General features: G+C 38.5%; 1 protein-coding gene across 3 annotated transcripts in view; it reads left to right on the top strand.

Annotated features, from left to right (window-relative positions):
- tbc1d16 (TBC1 domain family, member 16) overlaps positions 1-23,956 on the top strand; it is a 120,368-nt gene that overhangs the window by 63,530 nt on the left and 32,882 nt on the right. For 2 of the 3 annotated variants that reach the window (XM_068058231.1, XM_068058234.1), the window contains 5 exons: positions 2,304-2,513; positions 6,514-6,661; positions 14,801-14,965; positions 19,497-19,645; positions 23,071-23,205. In XM_068058231.1, coding sequence (XP_067914332.1) covers positions 2,304-2,513; positions 6,514-6,661; positions 14,801-14,965; positions 19,497-19,645; positions 23,071-23,205 — 807 coding nt within the window. The remainder of the gene's footprint in view (positions 1-2,303; positions 2,514-6,513; positions 6,662-14,800; positions 14,966-19,496; positions 19,646-23,070; positions 23,206-23,956) is intronic. The other variant, XM_068058233.1, reaches the window with a different exon arrangement.

The raw sequence follows: 23,956 nt of genomic DNA, 5'->3' as shown, positions 1-23,956 counted from the left end.
TCATGGCTATTGAGTTTCACTATAATTGCTAAGATTGCTGTTTGTCGTGTTTGACACACATTCTATTTGCAGATTGCCTTGTAGATATGAAATTGTATTAGCTGAACTAACTTAGAAATACTCTTGTAGCCAGGTCTATTTTAAGTATCCGCTGTGTTAAAGTTTCTTTTCCATTGGAAGCTAACAAAACATATTTTTGATTACTTGTCAGTAAGTCATTGGAAGAGAGAGTCCCATGGTGACAAGAGAGATCCATTGAGACAGCTACTTTGTTGCATTCTGTTGTCCCATAGGCTTTATATAATTATTTAGCTATTCAGGATTCTCATGTCAAGTGTAAAGGAGTACTACTCCTGAGACTGAATTGGTATACGACAGCTAACGTGCCTTTGCTATGACTGCATCACCCAGAGGGAAAATTCAGGTGCTAAAGCTTTGGGGCTGAGATTGTAGCTATTTAATGATATAAAGTTAGGCAAAATAGTCCTAAGCACTCTGATGTACTATTTAAATATGCACAACCACAATATGCTTCTGTAAAGTGATTAAGCAATTAATAGTTAAGAATTGATGTGAGAAATAATACTCTTTAGCTAGGCAACACGTGCATTATGATATGTTTTCATAGTTGACTACCGTTATCAGAATATATTTCTAGCTTTTATTCCTTTCTTTCTTGCTCTCTCTTCCCTCACGCTAGCTGGACCGAAGCTATCCACACAAACATAGGCATACAATGTTCGAGTGATTAAGCTACAGTTCCAGGACTGTGCTCTACGGTAACTGGCTGTTAAGGGCTACATAAAAATAAGCGCAGTGTGCAACTCCCAATGAGTTACAGGGGAGCACCTGACCTCCACTCTACCGTTCACTAGTGACCCAGTCAACATCAGGGTCTAGACATGCAAGGACATGTGCCCATGAGTCTGTGTTCTTGGAATCTGGTTCAACATGCTTCATCTTGGGACCTGAAGGAAATTCTGTAGTTTCTGGTATTTCATACCACAACTCTGCCATACCTCTGATTTATCATATTTAATTTTAAATGCTTTTTATTCTGTACAATTTCACATCCATCTAGCATTCTGCAATCATATTTGTATAAACCCAATGTGCATCTCCTAGTGATTTGCATGGGAGCACCAGACATCTGATTTGTACCCATCATCAGTGACCCAATCAAAATCAGGAACTCTGTACAGGATGACTTGTGTCACTGGCCAATTCAAACAGCGATTTTAAAGTTAAATTTGCACTTCTAATATTTTCTATGGCTTGTTTTGCTATTTTTTTGGTAACAGTAGTTACCTTTCGTTTTTAACTACTGCAAAGGGCAAACTGATATGCAAACACATTTGTACTCCGTTTCCTGTCATCTTTGTAGCATTTTTGAATAAACTTGCCAATTAGTGCCAATTATGTATTATTTTGCTTTGTAGAACAGCAGTATGACTTATCTTTGACTATGTTCAAATCTGAAAGAAGAGTTTTGCAACTCACTGCGTGCTCTGTCATAGAGTCAGTCATAGGGAGATATAGCACCAAAACATTAATCCCATTTCCCTCTCACATCCCCACCTTCCCTCAATTCTCATACCACCTACCTACACTAGTGGCAATTTACAATGGCCTCTATTTAAAAGCTGGTATAATTCTGTATCTGCATTGGTGGAAAATATATTACATGAAATGAACTTGTTAGTGTATGAAGTAAGACCTTTGAGTTTAACCTCCTTGAATTTGGATTCTACTTCTAAATTTGGAAGCTCAAATGATATCAAGGAGCAGTAGAGAATATGTAGAAAGCATTAATCATAACTTTAGTAATAAAAACAGAAAATGCCAGAAGCACTCAACAGGTCGGGCAGCATCTTTGAAGAGAGGAGCAGAGTTAACATTTGAGATCAATGACCTTTTGTCAGAACAGCCGATGACCTGATGAAAGGTCATCAACGTGAAACGTTAACACTTTTTTTTCCTCTCTCTCTCTCTCTACAGATGCTGCCTGACCTGAGAGTTTCCAGCATTTTCTGTTTTTATTTCAGATTTCCAGCATCTGCAGTAGTTTTCATTTCCATTGTTGATTTGAATTTTTCGTTGGTAATGTTTCACTTTGAAAGGACCCTGATACTAAAATTGGCTGTTTAAACTATCAATTTGAATTTAAAATGGCAGTGAAGAGGTTACTGTTATCCAATTTAACAAACCATTACTTTGGATAAATTTATATTTTCCACTCTAATTTTACTTTAGAAAATATACTTTAATAATCACTTTCTTTCCCCTTTTTCCTCATTATACAGAGAGATGTGCGAAGAACATATGGCTAATTTGGCAAGCTCCATCTCAGACCACTCTTCTGATACACAGTACACTTTGCAGTTTTCTGAGAATTGTACACAACCACACAGCACAAAATGGGAAGAACAGCAGAAGGTGTTGGCACTTGAGCAACTCTATGGTGTTTTTAGAGTTGATTTGGGCCAAATGCGATCACTGCGCCTTTTTTTCAGGTTAGAAATCTAGCTCCCATTAGTATAAGGAATTTCTACATTTATTATTTCTTTCTCTCTTTCTCCCATATGTATTATTCATCTATAAAGAGAAGCTCCAAACAGTTTAACAAAAGATGCTCTCTCTAGTCCTGTTTGGATTGTTACCTGGAATAACTCCAACATGCTCTATGGGCCTAATTGACAGTTCTGATGAGGAAGATGCTACTGCCTGTGCTGCATGAAGGTGTGGTAAAGCCTGCATGTTGAAACCTATTGTGATGTATGTATATCATGTCATTAACATACAGTGTCTGATTAATAATGCAGTTGATGAGTTAGTTGAACTTGAGTTATTATGCTTGTACCTAAACAAAATGATCTGCAGCTCATGATTCTAGATGACTTTGTTCTGGATTAACATTTTTAGGAAGATTTAAATTTGGAGAAAAGTTTCCTTGAGATTAATAAATTAATAATGAATTTTAGTTTTTTTCAGGGGAGGGTTCTTATTTATTTAAAAAAAAGTGTCCATATCCAGGATGGAAATGTCTGAAACAAACATTGTGTACAAAATACCGGAATGATACTGATCTGTGTTTTGTTAATGGTTTCGTCTGCAATGATTGAATCTAGATTAAATTAGTCACAAATAAAATCCAATAACAGAGCTTTAAGGCTGCTTCTTATTGTCATGACAGACTTCTACAAACATTCTCAATGTATGCTATCAATCTGTCACTATCCTTGTTTCGAGTACAACTAAATTCTGCAAGTTTTCAAAAGATAAATATATTAAAATTCATTGACTTCTAAATTCCTTGTAACTGCTTATTGGTACCCATTCTTTGGATTCCAGATTCATCTATTTTCTCTTTTTGACTTTTTTTGCCTGGAAAAAGGATAACTTTTTGACCTTCTTTGTGCCACCATTGGTTAACATCAACAGAGCAGGCCTTTTTTTAAACTGAGAAACACAGGAAAGAGCCAAGACTCATTGTGAACAACACCACCAAGGTTAAAAGTTGTAAAAGACTTCTTTCAAATGTCTGTCTCATTCAAGACATAAAGGTTCTGAATAAAAAGTGTTTAGAGAAAAACTACTGAAGTTCATGCATCAGGTCTTCATTCTATTTACCTAATAAATTATAGAATTTGTGACATGCCATTGAATATGAAGTATCGCAGACATTGGTTTGTAGTAAATTGCAACTGTTTAAAGTTAGTTGTTAACTTGATCCTGCATAAACTGGATTGGACCAAATCAATGTGAGGCAGCTGCAAGCTGAAAGTTCTTTATCAATGAATGTTAACTGGGAAGTAATGCTGCTCCAAAAATTGCAGGTAACTCATTTTTGAAAGCTGCAGTGATTTCTTCAGCTTTTCTTAAGATGATAATGCAATAGTATTAATTTTTTCTTGTATCATTTTGCATTGGTTTTTTGTTGGAAATGTTCAATATATTTTTTTTTTTGAAAGTTGCTAAGTTTGCACATATTAAACTAAAAAATAAATTGTTTCAATATGAGTCCTTGCAATGTCAATGGAAATGAGCCAACAGGATACAGCTGTCACTACTAAAGGAGCAAGATGAATGGCATCACACAAGCCTGCAATCTTTAATAGAAATAGTTTGCTTAGTTTGATGCAGGCAATTTTGTAAATATTTTTATATCCAGAATAAAATTATTATTTTGAGGTTTCTTTTGAAGTGAAAGCAGTTAAATGTAATTTTGAAGTATTCAGTCTTGTAATTATTTCGTCCTTTTAATGTGAATTTAAATTATCCATTTAACCAAGAAATTGGACATATTGCAACATTTTAAAACAAATGTAATATTGATATAAATTTGTCAGGTGATTTGGAAAGGGTTACTTTATGTAATTTTAATATATATTTAATGCCAGTCTGACTGAGGAAATCTGGCTTTGAAGACTTGCATTGATTTTTTTTTTTTCAATTCCTTCCTTTTATTCTTTTGCTTACTTTGCATATCCCTTATGGCACCTGAATGTATTAACATCTAATTATGATTGTTATTCTGCTGATGTATAAGATCTCAAGGATATGAAAGCGGTCCTCTGATAACACCACTGTGCTGCAGAATTGCTGCCATGTTGTTATGAGTTAATGCCATTGAGCACTGAATGTTTTTTTTGCAGTTTTTAAAATGTACGAGTTCTGTCTTTCCACATCTGTAAATAGTTCATTTTGCTGCTTCTGACCAAAACTGCTAAAAGCAGTCATCCATTTCCCCACAAAGTTTGCAGGAGTCCCAGTTATGTTGCAGCTTCAGCGTTATGTTGTTAAATGATGTAGATTTGCTGCTTCATGCTAAGTTCATACTTTTGGTTGGTTGTGATCGGAAGTAGTACTGCTTTCACTCTCCAGTTTGGGAAATGGGAAAAGAGTACATTTCAAATAGAAACAGAAAATGCTGGAAATACTCAGCAGGTCAGGCAGTATGCATGGAGAAAGAAACAGAGTTAATGTTTCAGGTCAATGACCTTTCATCAGAACTCTGTTCATCGTCCTAAAACATTAACTCTGTTTCTCCCTCCACAGATGCTGCCCGAACTGAGTATTTCCAGCATTTTTCTGTTTTTTATTTCAGATTTCTATCACCCACAGTATTTTGCTTTTGTGCATTTCAAATATAACCTGTTTTATAATGGAATAAACAATTGTACTGAAAGAAAAAGGTGATCAGACAGCAAACACTAACAAAATACGTTATAAGTTTTAGATTAATTGCTACTGGAGTCCAGGGGAGATTTTTTTTAAAACTGCAAAGAAAGCTGTATTCTAAGACATGAACATTAGAATGCTCATTTTAAAAATATTTTATCTGTATGTATGTTCATGAAATTAGAAAGCTCATTTTGTCCATATAAAAGAATATAAGTAATCAAATAATGGCAAAGATGCTGCAAATGCCATCGCTCTTTTCTGTTGAATGTTCAATAAATTATGGGAAATGTATTTAAATGCTATTTCATTAAGAAAGAAATGTGGATTGCACCATCTCTTTGCAATTGCCTCTGGAGTGCATAGTGTGTTTCTCAATCAATAAACTCTAAACTCTAAGTGCTGTGTTCATTTCGTTAGTAGTTAGTACTTCAGAGCACTTGTCTATCTGAATAGAAGTAATGAAAGGGAAGGTTAAATTTAAAGAATCTGAGTACCAGGACACTTCTTAATGGATTGCAAAAAGGTTTGCGTGTACAACATATTTCTTCAGCAGTACAGCATTTTGCATATTTACTTGCATTCCATTTTGTTTTGCAAAGAAATGTATGTCAGATACCCCCGCTGCCCCAGTTATGTTTCTTTACTGTATTTATTAGCTTGATTGTTGAAACTGTCAGAATTGATCAGTGTAACAATATTGCCTATAAGATCCATATCTTTTTTCAACATTAAAGTTTTTACTGTAGTATGAAGCATAATATTAACTAACATTTAGTAGGCTGCTCAAATAATACATTTACAGGTGTTTTTCTGTTTTAAATGTATCAGGTCTGTCAGCATCTGTGGACAGATCTGAGAATCAACACTTCAGGCTCGTAATGCTTCTTCCAACGAAGCTTATAAGCCTAGACATTGTGCAGAGTGCAGAAAATAAGATGCTCATTGACCTTTGTTTTTCCTGCTTTTATTGATTTCCAGCATTTGCAGTATTTTTGCTTTATATCAAAAATATGTGTTAGTTGAATTTTTGATTTAGATCCTGATTCAAATCTGTGATTTCCAGCACAAAATTACGCCTGAGAAAAATATTTTGTTCTTAACTGATTCAGCGGCAGTAACCTCCATCAACTTGCCTCTCATAAACTCTGGAGACTATCGGGAAATCTATTTATAGTATCCTAACTAGATTTTTCTAATTTCAATCCATTCCTAGCAGATATGAATAATCATCCCTTGCCTTCAAAACAAATGCATGCAAAAGGTGGCTATATATAACTACGGGCAGTGTACAGAATATAATCTTTTGTTTCTCCAATGTATTGCTCCTAGTGATGAAGCATGCACATGTGGACAACTAGTCATTGCTAGCCGTGAAAGTCAGTACAAGATTTTCCATTTTCACCATGGTGGTCTTGATAAACTTAGTGAAGTGTTTCAACAATGGAAATATTGCACTGAGACCCATCAAAGAGATCAGGTATGTAATCAACATGACTTGAGATACTTGCATGATTACATTGATCCTGGGAGTAGGCAGTCAGTGCTAATTCTGGTTCTGCTCTTGGTCACTTGAAAACTATTTACATACCTCATGGTAATTTAACTACCTGGAAACAGATTCCAAATTTAATTGTATTGCACAGATGCAGATCACCATAATGCTTTCATAGATAGTGATACTTTGCTGTGACACTTTGTAATTCTGTTAAATGCTTTTAATATTGTCAGATGAAAGTTTCATTTTCTTTCTGTTCTTTAACCTAAATGTTCCTTCAGTCTTCTAGATATACCAAAAATTCAGTTGTATTACGCTAGCTTGCAAAGCATTTTCGGATGCAAAAGCATTTGAAGAAATCAATTAGCAGTTTCATCACAGCCAGCTTTTACACAAACTGGTAACAGACCATCAGTTAACACATCTCTGCCAGTAATTATGTTTTCAGAACAATCTGGTCCTTGCATGGTGACCCATGCAAACTAGATTATGGTTGAGAAGGGTTCTGGCTTGTGAAGCGTATTGCTGATGCCATGCTGAGGAATTCTCTGTCTCCCTCCTCCTATTCATTTGTTTCGAAGGTGGAAGGTGAGGATCTGAAGAAGAATGAAAGAAAATAGCGTTTAGATTAGAGGTGGGTTGCCCACATAACCCTCACATGTGGAGCTATTCTACAGAGTGATGCATAGGTACTTGGGTTTGCCTGTGGAGAGCCTTATTTGCAAGCTCCACATCACCAAGGAGATAGTTACAGTATTATGCTGTGTCCTCCAATCTGACCTTCAGACAAGATGACAACCGAGATGACACTGCTAGTGCCTTAAATGCTTATGCCTCATGTTCATTCCAAGCTGCCACAGGGCATATCAACATCAGTCAATGCACCAATGCATCAAACAGGTCATTGATGATATATGTCCGCAAGTGCATTAAAAATGTGTATTTTCCCCCCCAAAAACGCAACAGCGGTGAAATGGGCTGAAAATTATTTTCACATCAGATTCCCGAAAGTTTAGTCCATTATTGGCACCAATGTGACTATTTCTGCACAGGGTTCAAGCCCATACTTTTCATGAACAATGAGGCTTGCCACTCCAAGTTAGTAACCACTTCCCACACCATTTCCTGTTAAAACAATTCTTTGTACCTGGTCCATTTTAAGAAGGTAGATAGCAAGGAGCATGTTCTGTTCAATTGTGAGCAGCAGCATAAGAGCAACGATAGGTGTGTCACCAAGATCATTATTAAACATACTATAGGCATCTTGAAGTAGTGCTTCAGGTAACTTGTGGGTGACTTACAATAAGGCCTGACTTAAACTCTAAGAGCACTATAATCTGTCACCTCCTGCATTACTTTGCTATCCAAAGAGACCGAGTATGGAGGAGGAGGGCCACCCATAGGCAAGGGTGCAGCAAGAAAGGCAGAATCTACCAGAAGATTATTCCTGGTGAAATAAGAGGTACAGCAGGCTCTTGCAGAAGAAACATTACCTGATTACTACTAAAACATATCCTTAGCTTTGTCACCTCCCAGCTCTATTACTTACAGTGCTCTGCTTGCCTACCTCCCGAATACTGCCCTTCAACTCACCTTAAAACTTGAACTACATCTATCCCACATTAATTCCTGCTCGCCTTTTGTTTAGGAAGCTTCATTATAAAGGCACTGTATGTGGAAGACATTGTTACTTCCACCAGTTACTTCTGCTACTGGGCACTCTCGGGATGTCCACTAGTGTGCATGGGAGTAGGACTGAGGGTGCTGGTGAAGTCAATGATGTCCTATCTCGAGGGTTCTTTCCAGCATTGTGATGTTAAATAGGACACTAGGAGTCCTATGTCTCCATAGTATGAGTATCCATAACAGATGCTCCACTAGGGTTTAGGACCTCTGCCATTGGGGGGTCTGCTGCAGATAGCCTTGGAGTTGCCATGTTCTCTGTTAAGCAATTGTACACTGTTAGGCAGTGGAATCTTCCTCAGTTGTCATCAGACTTTGCAGGGTGCTTTAAGTTAATCCTTGGAAAGCATTCTTTCACATTCCGAGAAGCCCCAACTTCTGGCTTTAGCCCTCAGGTGTGCATGCACCGGTTCCTCTACAGCTGCTTCCACTTAATTCTGCTCGTTCATGCTCTGTGCTTCACCCTGTGCTCCCTCCTCAAACTGTCCTAATCTTCCAGAGTCAATGTACCTGTTCTGGTTGTTGCAACATTTGATGTCAATGATGATTTGTACTGTGAGGTATTACCTTACCCTCCAGCATTGAAAGCTTATGGCTTTTTTAAAAATTCTTTCATGGGATGTGGGTGTCACAGGCCAGGCCAGCATTTATTGCCCATCCCAAATTGCCCTTGAACTGAGTGGCTTGCTAGGCCATTTCATGTAAGGGCATGTAAGAGTCAACCACATTGCTGTGGATCTGGAGTCACATGTAGGCCAGACCAGGTAAGGACAGCAGATTTCCTTCCCTAAAGGACATTAGTGAACCAGATGGGTTTTTACAACAATCGACAATGGTTTCATGGGATGGGTTTTTACAACAATTGACAATGGTTTCATGGCCATCATTAGACTAGCTTTAAATTCCAGATTTTTTTTTTTTAATTGAATTCAAATTTCGCCTTCTGCTGTGGTGGGATTCGAATCCATGTCCCCAGAGCAATACCTGGGTCTCTGGGTTACTAGTCCAGTGACAATACCAGTACGCCACCGCCTCCCCTCTCCTGCTCTTTAGGGAATGCCTATAGCAATAGAAGAGAAACTTAGGTTTAAAAACCTGGCTGCAATTTATCCCTTCAACTCAAGCCTACATTGCATCATACTACATATCATGCTGTTGTGCTGCAGTGTATGGTGGAGATCATGAGTGAGTAGAGCGAGAGAGTGGGTGCCAAATGAATGGTGCTAACCCTGAGGTTCGGAAGGCTTCCAATTGCACTCCCCTTACATCCCATATTCCCTCTATCTACTGAACTTAGTTGTGTCTCCAAATTGACTTTACTGGCCTGAAGTTGCAGAGCATCCTTCTGTGCACTTTTGCTTTCTTCCTTTATGTGCCACCTCCACTCGCAAACAGCGGATTATTGAGATATTGGAAGTTTGAAGAATACAGATAATGACAAGTGCTTACCCTGCATTAGTAAATGATCATGCACAGGTATTGTTGGAAGCTTGCTTTATTGGCACAACTTTACAGATTTAAATAGGACAGTAGTCCTACATTTCAGGAGTAGCTACCAAGTTTGACTTGCAGCAATTCGGACATGCATGTGAATCTCTGAAAATGTTTGCATGATTTTCATGTGGCCTCAATCAAGCTGTAAGGTTGAGAGGAAATTGTTTTGAGGATGCATATTTTGCTTATTTAGCTTGGCAAGGCAAGTGCTGAGTATTCTGTCTTGGCCATTTTCCTGTTGCTGCCAAATTTTTGGCTCATTTTCACATTTCTGTGGGCAGTGGGGAATACATTTGCTCTTTTGGCCACAACCTCTCATACAGTGCATATGGTTGTTCACAGAAAGGGTGCCTTTCTGTCCAGTAGAGCATCCCCTTTCCTCCTTTCCTGCACTTACTTTAGTAGCACTTCCACTGCTTTATTTGAGAAAAGGGCAGTTGTCCTTTTTCCTCCATGTCATTGAATGAAGGACTGAGCTTTGCTGGAGTGCATTTTGTGGCTGACACCTAGAAAATCAACAGCAACCTGTTGCTTTTGCAGGACATTCCACCCCATGTTGTGAGCTGCTTGTTAACTGGGAGTTAAGTTGACACCCAGTTGAAGCTGAAGGCTTATTGTGGATATTTGATTAGGCCAAATTCAAGATTGTGCAAGGTCAGCCTTTTTGTATACTAACAGGAAAAATGTTCACCTATGAAAGAAAACAAAGACTTGCATTTATATAGTGGCTTTCACGATCAGAGGACGTCTTAAAGTGTTTATTGCCAATGAAGTACTTTTGATGTGTAGTCACTGTTGTAATCTAGGAAATGTGACAGCCAATTTGCACACATGTGATGATGACCAGATAATCTGTTTTTTTGATGTTGATTGAAGGATAAATATGAACCAGGACAACAGGGATAACTCCCCGGCTCTTCTTTGAAATAGTGCCATGGGATCTTGTACGTCCACCTCAGAGGAGAGATGGGGCCTCGGTTTAACTTCTCATCTGAAAGGCAGCACCTCCAACAGTGCAGCACTACTCCGTGCCGTACTGAAGTGTCATTCTAGATTATGTGCTCAAGTCCTTGGAGTGGGACCTGAACCCAAAAACCTTCTGACTCAAGAGGCGCGAGTGCTACCAACAGGCCCATGACTGATGTATGATCTAAACCCATTGTGTCAGGAACAGGATCAGAAAACCTATCTGCAGAAGATTACCAGCTCCTGGGGATTCATAATCCAGTGTAGTCAACACCTTCAGGACAAACAAAGAAAATTAGCAGAGTGGGGGTGGAAACATTTTAAAAGAATGAGCATAATTTTAATGTGGATTGGCTTAATAGATTACAAAGATCATCATCATCCCAGGCATTGTGCAACACAATAATAGAATAAATAGGAGTTCCGAAGAAGGGTCACTGACCCGAAACGTTAACTCTGCTTCTCTTTCCACAGATGCTGCCAGACCTGCTGAGTGATTCCAGCATTTCTTGTTTTTGTTTCAGATTTCCAGCATCCGCAGTATTTTGCTTTTATAATAGAATAAATAGGTTCACTCCAGAACAAGGGGCATCTTATAAACTGTACTTTAAGAAATTTATCACTTCCTTTTTCTCATCTCATCTGTTCATTTTATAGTTTCTCAGGAAATTGAGACAATATTTTGTGAAAAAAGTGGAGTAAACATTGGAGCCAACAAATTCGTCCAATAAATGTCAGTCCATATTGGCTTATAGAAGGTGTACTTTTACACAGTAGGATTGATTTGAAACAGTTTTTCTTTCCTTCCTTTCTCCACCCCTTTAAGCTGTTCTATTTAACAAACTGTGAAACCTCACCAAATGCTGTTAACCAAGTCCAAATATTATTTAAGGCTAGAATTTAGATTTGGGGCATCTTGATTAGCAGTCTACTGCTAGTGCTCCCTAATTTAATTTGCATCTTGTTAATTGATTTTGGGAGAGTAATCACTGAAGTGTTAAAATGCACAATTTTAATTTAGCATTTTGTGAAATCCCTTTGGCCTGAATTATAGCCTGGACCATCTGTGGCTTTGTGGAGACCTATTTAACTTTAGTCTCTAGAAATGTTTGCCCATTCCTTTGCAGTAATATATGTTAGTACGTTGATGTGCCTGGACATCCTGCTTTTTGTTTTTAATTATACATTAATTCATCTGTAGAGTGTTAATGGTATTTTAATTGTGTTCAGGTGGGCATTAACTGGGGTTTTACCTGTGCTCGTCTAAGTAGGAGCAGGCTGAAACTGTGGTTGTTGGATTGGAGATGCATGATATGTATTGTGTGTCTCTGTGTAAATAAAAGCTTGTATGTAAAGACGAGGCTCAAGTTCTATCCTTCGCCACCTGGCTATCTTAAGTTGCAACATGGAGGTTAGGCCAGATGAATGTGGAGGTCATTTTTTTGCTTGGTTCAAGATAATTCAGTGTACTACAGAGGCTTCCCACATGGTGAGTTCCCACTCCATCTCAGTTGTGCTATCTATGGTTGAGACCAAGTAGAGCTTTGGCATTTCCTTACACGAAAAAAATGTGGGAACACCAACAGTCAAGTCATAAGTAATTTCTGTGCATCTTTTTAAAAATTAGCAGGCAAGTCAAGTCACCATAAGCCATTTCTGTGCATTTTATGGCTGGGTCACTTTACAGTGCTAAATGCCCAAAAGCAGATTGCCAATCTACAACTTGAATGTGGAATCCCGATGGTTTAGAAGGAATGAAGCCTATACTTTTTGTTATCTGCTACGCTAAAATTATTCAAGTTCAACAGAAGTATGGGACGATCTGAGAACATAGTAGAGTTGCCAACCCTGCAGATGTGTCCTGGAGTCCTCAGGAATTAAAGATTAATCTCCTGTGCACTGCTGTGAACCATCCAGAAGAAAAATAATAGGGGAATTTTTTTTTAAGTTTTATTTTTACATTTTCTTTGAACCCTTGCATTCATCAGTTATAAAAATATTGGCTGACCAGTAGGGTCAGTTGAAGGTGAAAGGTCATGTGATGAAACCTCTAGGATTATGTTCAACCAGAGTTGGTAACGCTAGCATGTAGGTTCCTTGATGACCAACATTCATGCCTCCGTGCACAGGACACCTCCCTGCCAATTTTAGCTTCCTTTTTTATCTTCTCCTCCAAGCTCCCAAAAAGGATATAGAACATTTAGCCCCTAGTGGTATCATGATTTGGCATAGGCAGGACCAAATAAAGTAGCTGGTAGAATTCGTTTGTGTATGCCAAATGATTTTTAATATGATGTAGTCATTCACCTACCTAGGCTCAACTATCACCAGTAACCTGTCTCTAGATGCAGAAATCAACAAGCGCATGGGTAAGGCTTCCACTGCTATGTCCAGACTGGCCAAGAGAGTGTGGGAAAATGGCGCACTGACACGGAACACAAAAGTCCGAGTGTATCAGGCCTGTGTCCTCAGTACCTTGCTCTACGGCAGCGAGGCCTGGACAACGTATGCCAGCCAAGAGCGACGTCTCAATTCATTCCATCTTCGCTGCCTTCGGAGAATACTTGGCATCAGGTGGCAGGACTATATCTCCAACACAGAAGTCCTTGAAGCGGCCAACACCCCCAGCTTATACACACTACTGAGTCAGCGGCGCTTGAGATGGCTTGGCCATGTGAGCCGCATGGAAGATGGCAGGATCCCCAAAGACACATTGTACAGCGAGCTCGCCACTGGTATCAGACCCACCGGCCGTCCATGTCTCCGTTATAAAGACGTCTGCAAACGCGACATGAAATCGTGTGACATTGATCACAAGTCGTGGGAGTCAGTTGCCAGCATTCGCCAGAGCTGGCGGGCAGCCATAAAGACAGGGCTAAATTGTGGCGAGTCGAAGAGACTTAGTAGTTGGCAGGAAAAAAGACAGAGGCGCAAGGGGAGAGCCAACTGTGCAACAGCCCCAACAAACAAATTTCTCTGCAGCACCTGTGGAAGAGCCTGTCACTCCAGAATTGGCCTTTATAGCCACTCCAGGCGCTGCTTCACAAACCACTGACCACCTCCAGGCGCGTATCCATTGTCTCTCGAGATAAGGAGGCCCAAAAGAAAGAAAGTCATTCACACACACACACAATGCTGAAATGGACTGTTGTTTGAGTCCAGCAAGAGATGTCTGCCTGGAGTCCCACACCTAGCAAGGAGTTAGCAAGCTTGATTGCAGATTTGGCAGTTGTCAATGTGTAGTTAGGAGTGGAAAAAGTGACACAAAGGAGAGAGAGAAAGAGAGCTTGGAGTCAACATGTTTCAGGGATTCGCTGGTCTGTGAAGTGAAATTAGCCTGTTATCGAGGCAAGCGTCTCGTGATTTGTTTTCTGTCTCAAGGAACATTTTGAAATATACTAAAGACCATATCCTATTTATTTGTATATCCATACAAAATAAACCAGCTTGTTGGTTTACTGTTGGCCTTGTCTCATTAGTATTTATAATTCTGTCTTTGAAAGATGGGAGAAACGCACAAGGAGGCACATGTGAGATTGTAGTATCCAGTATAGACAAAAGGTTTCATTGCATACAACAGTCGATATCATATAATTTATGTATTGGGGTGTAAGGATAAGCTTTTGATCATAATGGATTTAAGATTTGGTTACAAGAGTGAGTGGCAATGCTGAAATGAGTGCAGAACTGAAATAATTCGTAGCCAATCCAAAAGAAACAAAGTTCATTCACCTGGGCTCCAATTCAAATTCTATGAATGAGAGTTCACCAGCCACGAGAGCTACAAATGGGCAACACTAGCTTCTATCTTAGCTCTCTTATGCAGGAGATATTTTCCTTTTGTATTTTGTGTATCTTAGTCTGAAGGAGCTGTGCTATTGCATTTTTTTGCTTTTACTTGTGTAGAACCATATATCAGTTCAAGGATGTAACTGCATTTTTTACAGCTGTATAACCTGTAAATGTCATTTCCTCCAGGTGTCTGATCTAAAGGCTTGCATGCAGTTCTCAATAAAACGCCCTAATCTGCCATCATCAGAAACGCACCCAGAGGAGAATATGTACAAACGGTTAGATGTCACCCTATGGCTAAACCACCTGAATGATGCTGGTCAGGTGGAAGAGGAATATAAACTCCGCAAGGTTTGAGAACTGCTTAACCATTCAATGTCTGTAGCGCTAGCTAGCCAACAGGTGGGACATGTTAAGGATGCTGCCCATGGTTTCCCACATGATTAGTGTTAAATGGTTCTAAGCCAAATGGTGAAGAATTAAGCTAGGCACAGATCCTTTTCTTGCTAGTCAATTTATTCACAGAATGTAGCATTACATAGCTGTGCCTCCTGCTTTCTCACACTTGTCCCAACAGGGCCTCCTTTTATATCTGCTCTAAGTCCTTATTAAACAATGCCCTTCACCTGTGTATTTTTAACAACATAATTAACCTACCATTAATAATTGTCCTGATTATTGGCAGGGTTGTCAGCAAAAAAGCTGAGAACAATAGGCTTCTTTGTTGCAAGAAAGGAGAAGAGAAAATCCTGTTGCTCGTCATTCCTTTCTTAGAAGCCATCTCTAGAGCAATGTAGGCAGATGCCTGAGCAAAGTGTTTTCTGTGAAATGGGACTCAAAGAAGAGTTTTGAGGATAATAGAGATGTGTTGAGTTGGTTAACCATAGTTCATTCTGGGCATCAGAAGGAAGAAGTATTACTTAACCAGTTTATGCTGCTTTGCAGTATGAACAGCTCCATTTCAGAGTGGGCCATAAAAAATCAGTGAGGCACAATGGTAGATCTCCAATCAGTTGAGCTACAGAATGTTCACTATAATGAATTCCATGATTCCACCATGGAATCACAGGAAAGAAAAGGTCATTCCAGTTATCATTGGCAACCAGGTGCCTAGAATGACATTGAGAGAAATCTTGGAACAGTTTTCTCTTTGTGCTCTCTCTCTTCCCCTCGCACATGCTCACACACTTCCTCGCTCTCTCTCCCTGCCCGCTCGCTCCCTCTGTCCCACATTCCCTTTCTTCCCATCCACCCCTGCTTACACCTGCCCACTCTTCTTCCTTTCTCCCACAGGCTTGCTTTCTTCTATTTTATCGGCTCTACTATAGGAAATGCAAAATCCATGATGCATATGAATTGGGGAAGAAATTCAAAGTGCCTTGATTCTGATTTAGCAGACAGCCCACAGTTAAGGGTTTTTGTACTAATATTAGGCCAGAGTGTAGAGAAGTTTGATGATAAAGCTAGGTTTATTCACTGTAATAAATTGAAATGGAAAGGGTATGCAATTGAATGTATCTGTAAAAATACGTTGCCTGTGTTTAGTAGTTATTCATAATTGATTCCTCTCTACTTATTCCTTTTGAACTTAGCTTACAGAAATAAAGGAAATGCTAATATTCTTCTACTTGGCTTTCTTTTTTGTTAAAGCTTATGGGCTGCTTGTGGATCAGTAGTTGAAAATTGCCCAAATATGGGCTACATATTTACATAAAACGAATCAAATCTTTTATTTCCCCAAATAGATCTTCATTTGGGGAATAATGGAACAGCTCAGCAGTATAACATGTTTAGCACGTTATGCCCATGAGCTGGAAGAATTTTGAAACTTAGCCATGAGTTATGTTCCTCCAGGCAACTAGCTACTGATCTTGGCTTTATCATTGGGCACAGTACTGAAATGAGGTGCCTTGTTGAAAGGAAGCAGGAAAATTTGGCTGCACCTTGTTTCACAATCTAACTCTAGCATATCATACCAGCTGGCCACAAATGAGCATTGGCAGAGAAACCATGGAGAAGTCTGCAGTTTTCTACCCATCCTCTCAACCCTGGTTCTGCTAAAGCAAATAGTAAGGAGGAGTACAGGATCCTTTTTGGTGAAGAAGAAAAAATATGTATCTTTTAGCATATTTAAAATATGTACATCTGCATTCATTTGCTGTCTGTGCCATTTGGCTTTCTACTGCCTTTTGAATGACTACTACAGATAGACGATGTATTTGCATAGATACATTTATCTGTAATGCCTCTTTCAGTTTTATTAATCCAGCATTGACACAACTTTACAATGAAACTTGTACTCCACACTCCCAAATATTACTTGTAGTCATGACTTTTAACTTTGTGAATGTTGCTCAATTAGTTTCTAAACACTTCTGAGTTTTTGTCGCTGTTTGTGTCAACTTTTTCCCATTATAATGTTCTATGTTCACATTTAACATGGGGTTTGCCTATGTAAACCTACCATGCTGCAGGTGCACCCTCCCACTGCTAGTATCCCTGCAGCATGTCTTCTGTCCTAGTGCCCAGTTGTACAACTGGTTCTGTAGCTGCTGAATCCCCAGCTATGTAGTGATCCTCCTCCCACTGAACAATTAAGCAGCCATGTTGCTGCCAGCCCTGCTGCTGCCAGCCCTGCTGCAAGAGAATGATTCTTTTTTGAAAAGTTGGCCCTAATTCTGAGCTTGATGGTACTTTTTCTTATTCATATGGTCAGACTTCAAGCAGGAATTGCGAATAGTTTTACATTATAATTATATCAACTAGATTCTGAGATGCATGATTTTTAAAAAGTTAAATATTAATATTGGTCTATTCTGAGCTTTTTAAAATTATTTATATTAGTCTCATTTTATGTGCTGGTAAGCCTCCATAGAGAATTCTTTTTGATCAGTCAGCCCTAGTATTTGTTCCATATGGCACAGTTGCTGGTCCCTGCCTGGTTTCATCAGTATGTGATGACTATGGTGATAATTGGGTTTGGAGAAGCATTAAATTTCCACAACAAGAGCTGAGTATTCTGCACCAGCAGAGAGAAGATTAATACTGAACTGGAGGAGATGGATGACCTGTGGAGCCTTGACAATGACACAGTGATGCTTTTGATCGCAGCTGAGGCCCTAGCCAAGACTGGCAGGGTTCTAGTATGTACCATTGCTGTAGAGTAGCATATGGATTTGAAGAGATTCTTAATTATAAATAATGAAGGCCAAGCACACTCTGACAGGACAATTCAATTAGTAATTAAAAAATAAATTAAATCAGCCTTGCTTCTTCCAGGTGAGAGACAGAGTGGCAGAACACTGTGGTATGAAGCTTAATAAATGTCAGCACATAGGCTAGGCTAACAGTGCAATACTGAGGGAGTGTTGCATTGTGTTTTGGATGAGAGGGTAAACGGAGTTCCTAAGTACTTGCTAAAGTAGACATTAAAAAAAAATCCAATGGCACAATTCACACACAACAGAGCAAGGAGTTCTCCTAATGCCTGGACAATATTTATTCTTCATCCAACACCATATTTATCTCAGTGAGTCAGTCAGCATCTCTGGAGAGAGAAACCGAGTTAATGTTTCAGGTTGGTGACCCTTTGTCAAGAGTTCTGACAAATGGTCAATGGTCTGAAACGTTAACTCTGTTTCTCTCTCCATGGACGCTGGCAGATCTGCTGAGTATTTCCAGCAATTTCTGTTCTTATTTCAGATTTCCAACATCTGCAGTACTTTGTTCTTGTACCATATTTATCTCATTGCTGTTGGTGGAACCTTGTGTGAAAATTAGCTGCCTTGTTTTCCTAAATAAGCGACTACATTTCAGAAGTACATTGTTGCCTACGAAGCGCTTTGAGAAGTCCTGAACACATGAAAGGTGATATGTAAAAACATCAAATGTATTGTTACGTAAGCAATTACACCAGCCATTTTGCACACCAAGGTTCTACAAATAGAAATAGGATGAATCTGCTTTTTGAGGTGTGGTTGATTGAGGAATGTTGGTCAGGACAGAGGAAGAGTTCTGTGTTCTTTGTCAAAATAGCTGTGTGGAATCTTTGATATCTACCTGAAGAGGCAGATTTTTTAAAAATCCAACATGTTGGGAAGGTTTGGGTCATATTGCCATGATGCATTGGGGCATCCTGAGCTTTGTTAACTAACACTTACTTGATTCCTCCAGAGCCTATTCTATTTTAACTGTGGGACACTATTGCTCACTTATTTTTATAAGAAGCATTTTGGCCAGGGAACTACACAGATTTGTTTAGCTAACTCTTTGCAACCTACATCTAGACCACTTTATTGTGCTGTGTAATACTTCATTTGTATTGCATATTTGTGTAAGCAATTCTGTTTTTAAATAAATCTGACGAAAGAGTCTTGCATTGCTGGTATTATCAGTCTTCTAAGATACGATGGTGAAATCCTACATATTATCTAATAGCAATTTTACTGTTAAAAGGGTAGATCATTCACCCTGATGCACATTACTCTTGTTCATCACACATTTCAAAATTGCAGTTTCTAGATCATAGGGGTTGAAAATTTGTTTCAGAATTGCATTTTGCTGTGAACCTGAATACAGAGAACTATTAAGAAGTCCCTTATTGTAACAGTTTGCTCTATTCAAAATTTGTTAACCATAGTAATATAACAGCTGGGTGGAAGTCACCTCTACAGGTTTCATCTCAAGACACTCTGATTCCCTTTGCTTTAATTAAAGCCCTGAAAGTTTGTTTGGACTACAAGAAAGCTAAAATATAAGCGCCCACCTACTTGTTTATGTCTCCATTTTCTGTGTGATACCGCTGTCTGGAAAGAACTAGTAATGAGAATATAGAAAATAATTTGAATTAAAAATTGTGAAGTTTTCTGTGTTTTCTTCAAAGGCAATCTTTTTTGGAGGCATTGATCCTACAATCCGTGGAGAAGTCTGGCCATTTCTGTTGGGGTTTTACAGCTGTGAATCAACATCAGAAGAACGGGAAGCTCTGCGGATTCAGAAACATATAGAATATGAAGAAATTCAGCAAAAAAGGTAAATTTATAAGTGATGGACACATAACCAGTACTGACTACTTGAGTATTTCTTCAGAACACTGGAATTATTTGCTGTTGACCCATTGCTCATTTGTCAGCTGAGAAATAAGCAGATATTGGCAAATCTTAAAAATTCCTGTGCAGTACTGAGGGAAGGCTGCAGTGTTGATGGTGCCACCTGTCAGATGTGGCATTAAACTGAGGCCATATCTGCTCTTTCAAGTTCTTTTTCTTCATTCATGAGATGTGGGCACCGCTGGCCCTGCCAGCATTTATTGCCCATCCCTAATTTTGCTTTCACATGGCAGTGAGCTACCATTCTGAAATGCAGTTTGTGGATTACAGTTTTTCATAGCAGTATTTGATACAACTGAGTAACTTGCTTGGCTACTTCAGAGGTCAGTTAAGAGCCAACCACATTGCTGTGGGTTTGGAGTCAAATATAGGCCAGATCAGGTGAAGATGGTGAGTTTCTTCCCTAAAGGACATTAGTGGATGTAGAAGATCCTATGACACTATTTCAAAGAAGAGCAGGGGAGTTATCCTTGGCGTCCTTGTTAATTGTGTGTTTGATTATATGTAGGTGGAGGGTGTTAATTGGGGTCTTACTTGAGCACTTATAAGCAGACACTTACTGAGGCTGGTGAAGGATTTGAGTGAGGAGCTACATGTCTTTAATCCTTTTACTCTGTGCAATAAATGTGAAACTGAGTCAAGATAGGCTCCAGCTTTATCTTTCCATAACAAGCTTTCTGAAGTTTAACATCCTGATGCATATTTATCCCTCAACCACATTGCAAAAACAGATATCTGTTCATTATCACATTGCAGTTTGTGGGAGCTTGCTGTGTGCAAATTGGCTGCCACATTTCCTACATTACAACACTACATTACACTGCAAAAGTACTTCATTGGTTGTAAATTACTTTGGGATGTCCTAAGGTCCTGAAAGGTGCTATATAAAATGTAAGTCTTTTTCTTTTCATACTGGAACAGAAAGGAGCTGTACAGTTGGGACAGTCTGCATCTGAAACGCACTGTAACCAAGATCCTAGCAGAAAGGATAAATGGGATTATAGAAAAAGGATTTAGGCTTGTAAAGGGGAAGAGGGTTTCAGGTGGACATAATAACCTAATGATAAGAAAAAGGGATGAGAGCATTCGTCAGTACAAACAGAGGTAAAGGTGAGATAAATATGTATGGAACAGAAAAGTTATAGGAAAACAATAATGCAATGCCTATTAAAAATCAAGCAGAAGTAATGAAAAATAAGAACGTACCAGATTGCTTGTATGGTGCTGTGCAGAGCAGCCGCAACAAAATGGGGAAATTGGAGGCAGTAATTAGAAAAATATGGCAGCAGATAGGACAGGATTAGCAGTTAAATATTGCATATTATAATGTATGTAGAAATGCTAAGGAGGAGTGGTGAGGTGGCTGTGTTGATCAGAAATGACAATGGCAGTAAAGAAAAATCTTGACTAAAGAGATGCAAACCGAATACATATGGATTGAAATAAAGGATAGGAAGGGATTAGTCACTATTATTACACATCACCAAATAATGGAAAGGAAATGGAGGGAGAAATATGTAGGAAAATGAATGAAATAAGTAAACAATCATAATCATAGGGGATTTCAAGTACAAACAAATAAGTTGGCAAGAGATGGAATGAAAGGGATAGAGTTTTATATTAGGCTAGAATTTTCTGTAGCAAGGCATCTAACAGCTTCTGACATTCGTTAGACTTGCTCTTGCACCCTTCTGCTTAAAATAAAAAGTGTGCCCACAATGTTTCTAAATGTGTAAGCTTTTTACGGTGTTGTAAGGGAATCTGGGACAAGCGGGCAACCAGCAGGGTATTTCCTGAACCAATAAGGTTTAAAGATTGGAAAATAAATATAGGAAGGACTGCAAAGGAGGGAAAGAAAGATTGGATTAAGAGGGAGAGGGAAAAAAGGAACAGAAAAGAAATTAAGACATTTTTTGAAAGAAAAAAAAGTTAACACTTATAAAAACTCCCCAAAAATTCAAAACCTGAAGAAGTGAGACTCCACACTTGTAACAGCTATATTTCAATAATGGTGAAATTGTTTGGCCGTCATTAACATTGATCACATTGTTGAAGGGGTACTCCTGCTACTAATTATGATCTCTAAATATCAGTGACGGGTTTAGCTCGTATCACCCAGTAGCACAAAACAGGCTGATAGCGATTGGCTTCAGTGGAAAGGAGAATCTGGAATGTTGTAAAACAGGCTGCTGATTTGTTATAAAACTCCTTTTGCACTACTGGCATAGACAGGTATAATGCCCAAGTTCTCCAGAGGTGGTCAGTGAGTGGGTAGCTTATTAGTTAATGAAAACACAGTTTCACATTACTAGTAACCTTGTTTAATGCATTTTTTTGCAGCTTGCTATATCCTTGTAACTGGCTGGTTGTCATTATTTTTTTTTTCTGCAGTATTTATTTTCCTGTAATTCACGACAGCCTTTTAGAGTTTATATTTTTAAAAAAATAGTGTGCCACAGTGTGGTAGAGTGTGTCTTTCATCTGTAGTTAATTTGAATTACAGCCTCTGTTGGGCCATTGGGCAGAGTACTAAATAGAGGTTAGGCTGTTTAATTTCAAAGGAAAAATGAAAAGCATGTCAACACAAGCTACTCTTATACCTCCCAGTCATGACAGAAATCAGTGTCTATCAATAGGAATGATTAGATTAAAAATGGGAGAGCCAAAAAAAATTTAAATAGGAAAGAATCAATGGAAAGCACTGTTATATCTGTAATATTAAAGTTAGCTACACTTTGAACAAAAGTGTTTGAGCAGGTTTAAAAGTGTACCTTTGAATATGTATGTGCCAAGTATGAGTGTTTTTGGTTTGTTATACTGGTGACCTTTTAATGCAAGTTTTTTAAAGTAATTAAACTGAGGAAATGTCAAGAACTGGAGAACACTTGCCTTACTTATTTAAAGTCAAATTTTCTGTTATAAATAAGAAAATCAAACCTTAAAACAACGCTAAGGGAAATGTTAAATTTCAAAATATGTTTCAGTATGGTTCATTTGGGTTCAATAACTACTTTGTATAAAGGGGCAGTATTGCTTTTTAACATTCGTGCTCATTATCCATGTTACTACCAACATTGAGTCAAAAATATAATTTATTTTGTTTGACTTCTCAATATATTTTAGAAATTACTTTGCGTTTTTTTAACTAAAATGTTAAAAATAAATGTAATCACAATTGTAATAGGTTCACACATCTGTCACTGCACCTGATCTGAAGGAAGGAGCAGGTAATAAGCAGATCCTCTCCAACTTGTTGCTGGATGGCTATATAAAGGCAGCTAGCCAGAAAAACGGGAGGTGGGTGTGTGAATGACAGGAACTGAGGCTTAAATTATTCCCCTTTTGCAGATTGTCAATGACTCCAGAGGAATGTGAAGATTTTTGGCGAAAAGTTCAGTTCACTGTCGATAAAGATGTGGTTCGGACTGATCGATCCAAACAGTTCTTCAAAGGGGAAAACAACCCCAATGTAGAAGCGATGAGGTAGGGTTGTTATGCTGTGTGTGACTGTAGATTGGGTAGTTTTGGACAACTTTCGAAAGTGGCAATGTGACACTCAAATTTAAAAGTACTTGGCGAGCAATAGTCTGCATTATAGTTTGACTACTTTCAATTTTACAATGTCTTTCATGTCGCAGAGAATTGCATTTTGCATTAACTTTGCATTTGATGCAATTAATGTTCATGCTGTGTTTGTCTACAAAACATTGACTGCATTTCAAAGCAATTTATTCTATATTGTGATATTTCTGAAAAATTTGACAAAATAAATGAATACAAGCCTTTTCTTTTTATCTCTGATACTCAACAAAAGGGCTGGCATTTGGTGACACTGCATTGATTCATGGAAATATCCAATATCCAGCTTTGAGGAGACTGTGGAAAATGTCATGAAGACTACAGGAAATAGTTTGAGTCATGCAGTGCTGCATTAAGATCATGCACATGGCCTCAAGCCTCTCTTATTTTAAAAGTTAATGTTACATGTTCAGGTCTTGCCTTAAAATATTGTTTCATATATAGAGGTTCCAGTTACTTCCTTAAGCGGCCTGAGCATTTTATGTTTCAAGGAGTGGCCATTTTGCCCAATATCTAACTAAACTAAAGCATAACCCAGGGGTGTAAATAGATATTCGTGTCTTTTGCACATGTTCAGAATGAACAAGCACTTAGCGAGACAAGGCCAGATATGAATCATTAAGCTGCTTTATTTCACAGCACATACAGAGGCTAA

Source organism: Heterodontus francisci, chromosome 26 (assembly GCF_036365525.1).
Source record: "Heterodontus francisci isolate sHetFra1 chromosome 26, sHetFra1.hap1, whole genome shotgun sequence".
In the NCBI taxonomy this organism is placed as follows: domain Eukaryota; kingdom Metazoa; phylum Chordata; class Chondrichthyes; order Heterodontiformes; family Heterodontidae; genus Heterodontus; species Heterodontus francisci.
The sequence above is the reverse complement of the archived record's forward strand: the minus strand, read 5'-3'. Positions and strand labels throughout refer to the sequence as shown.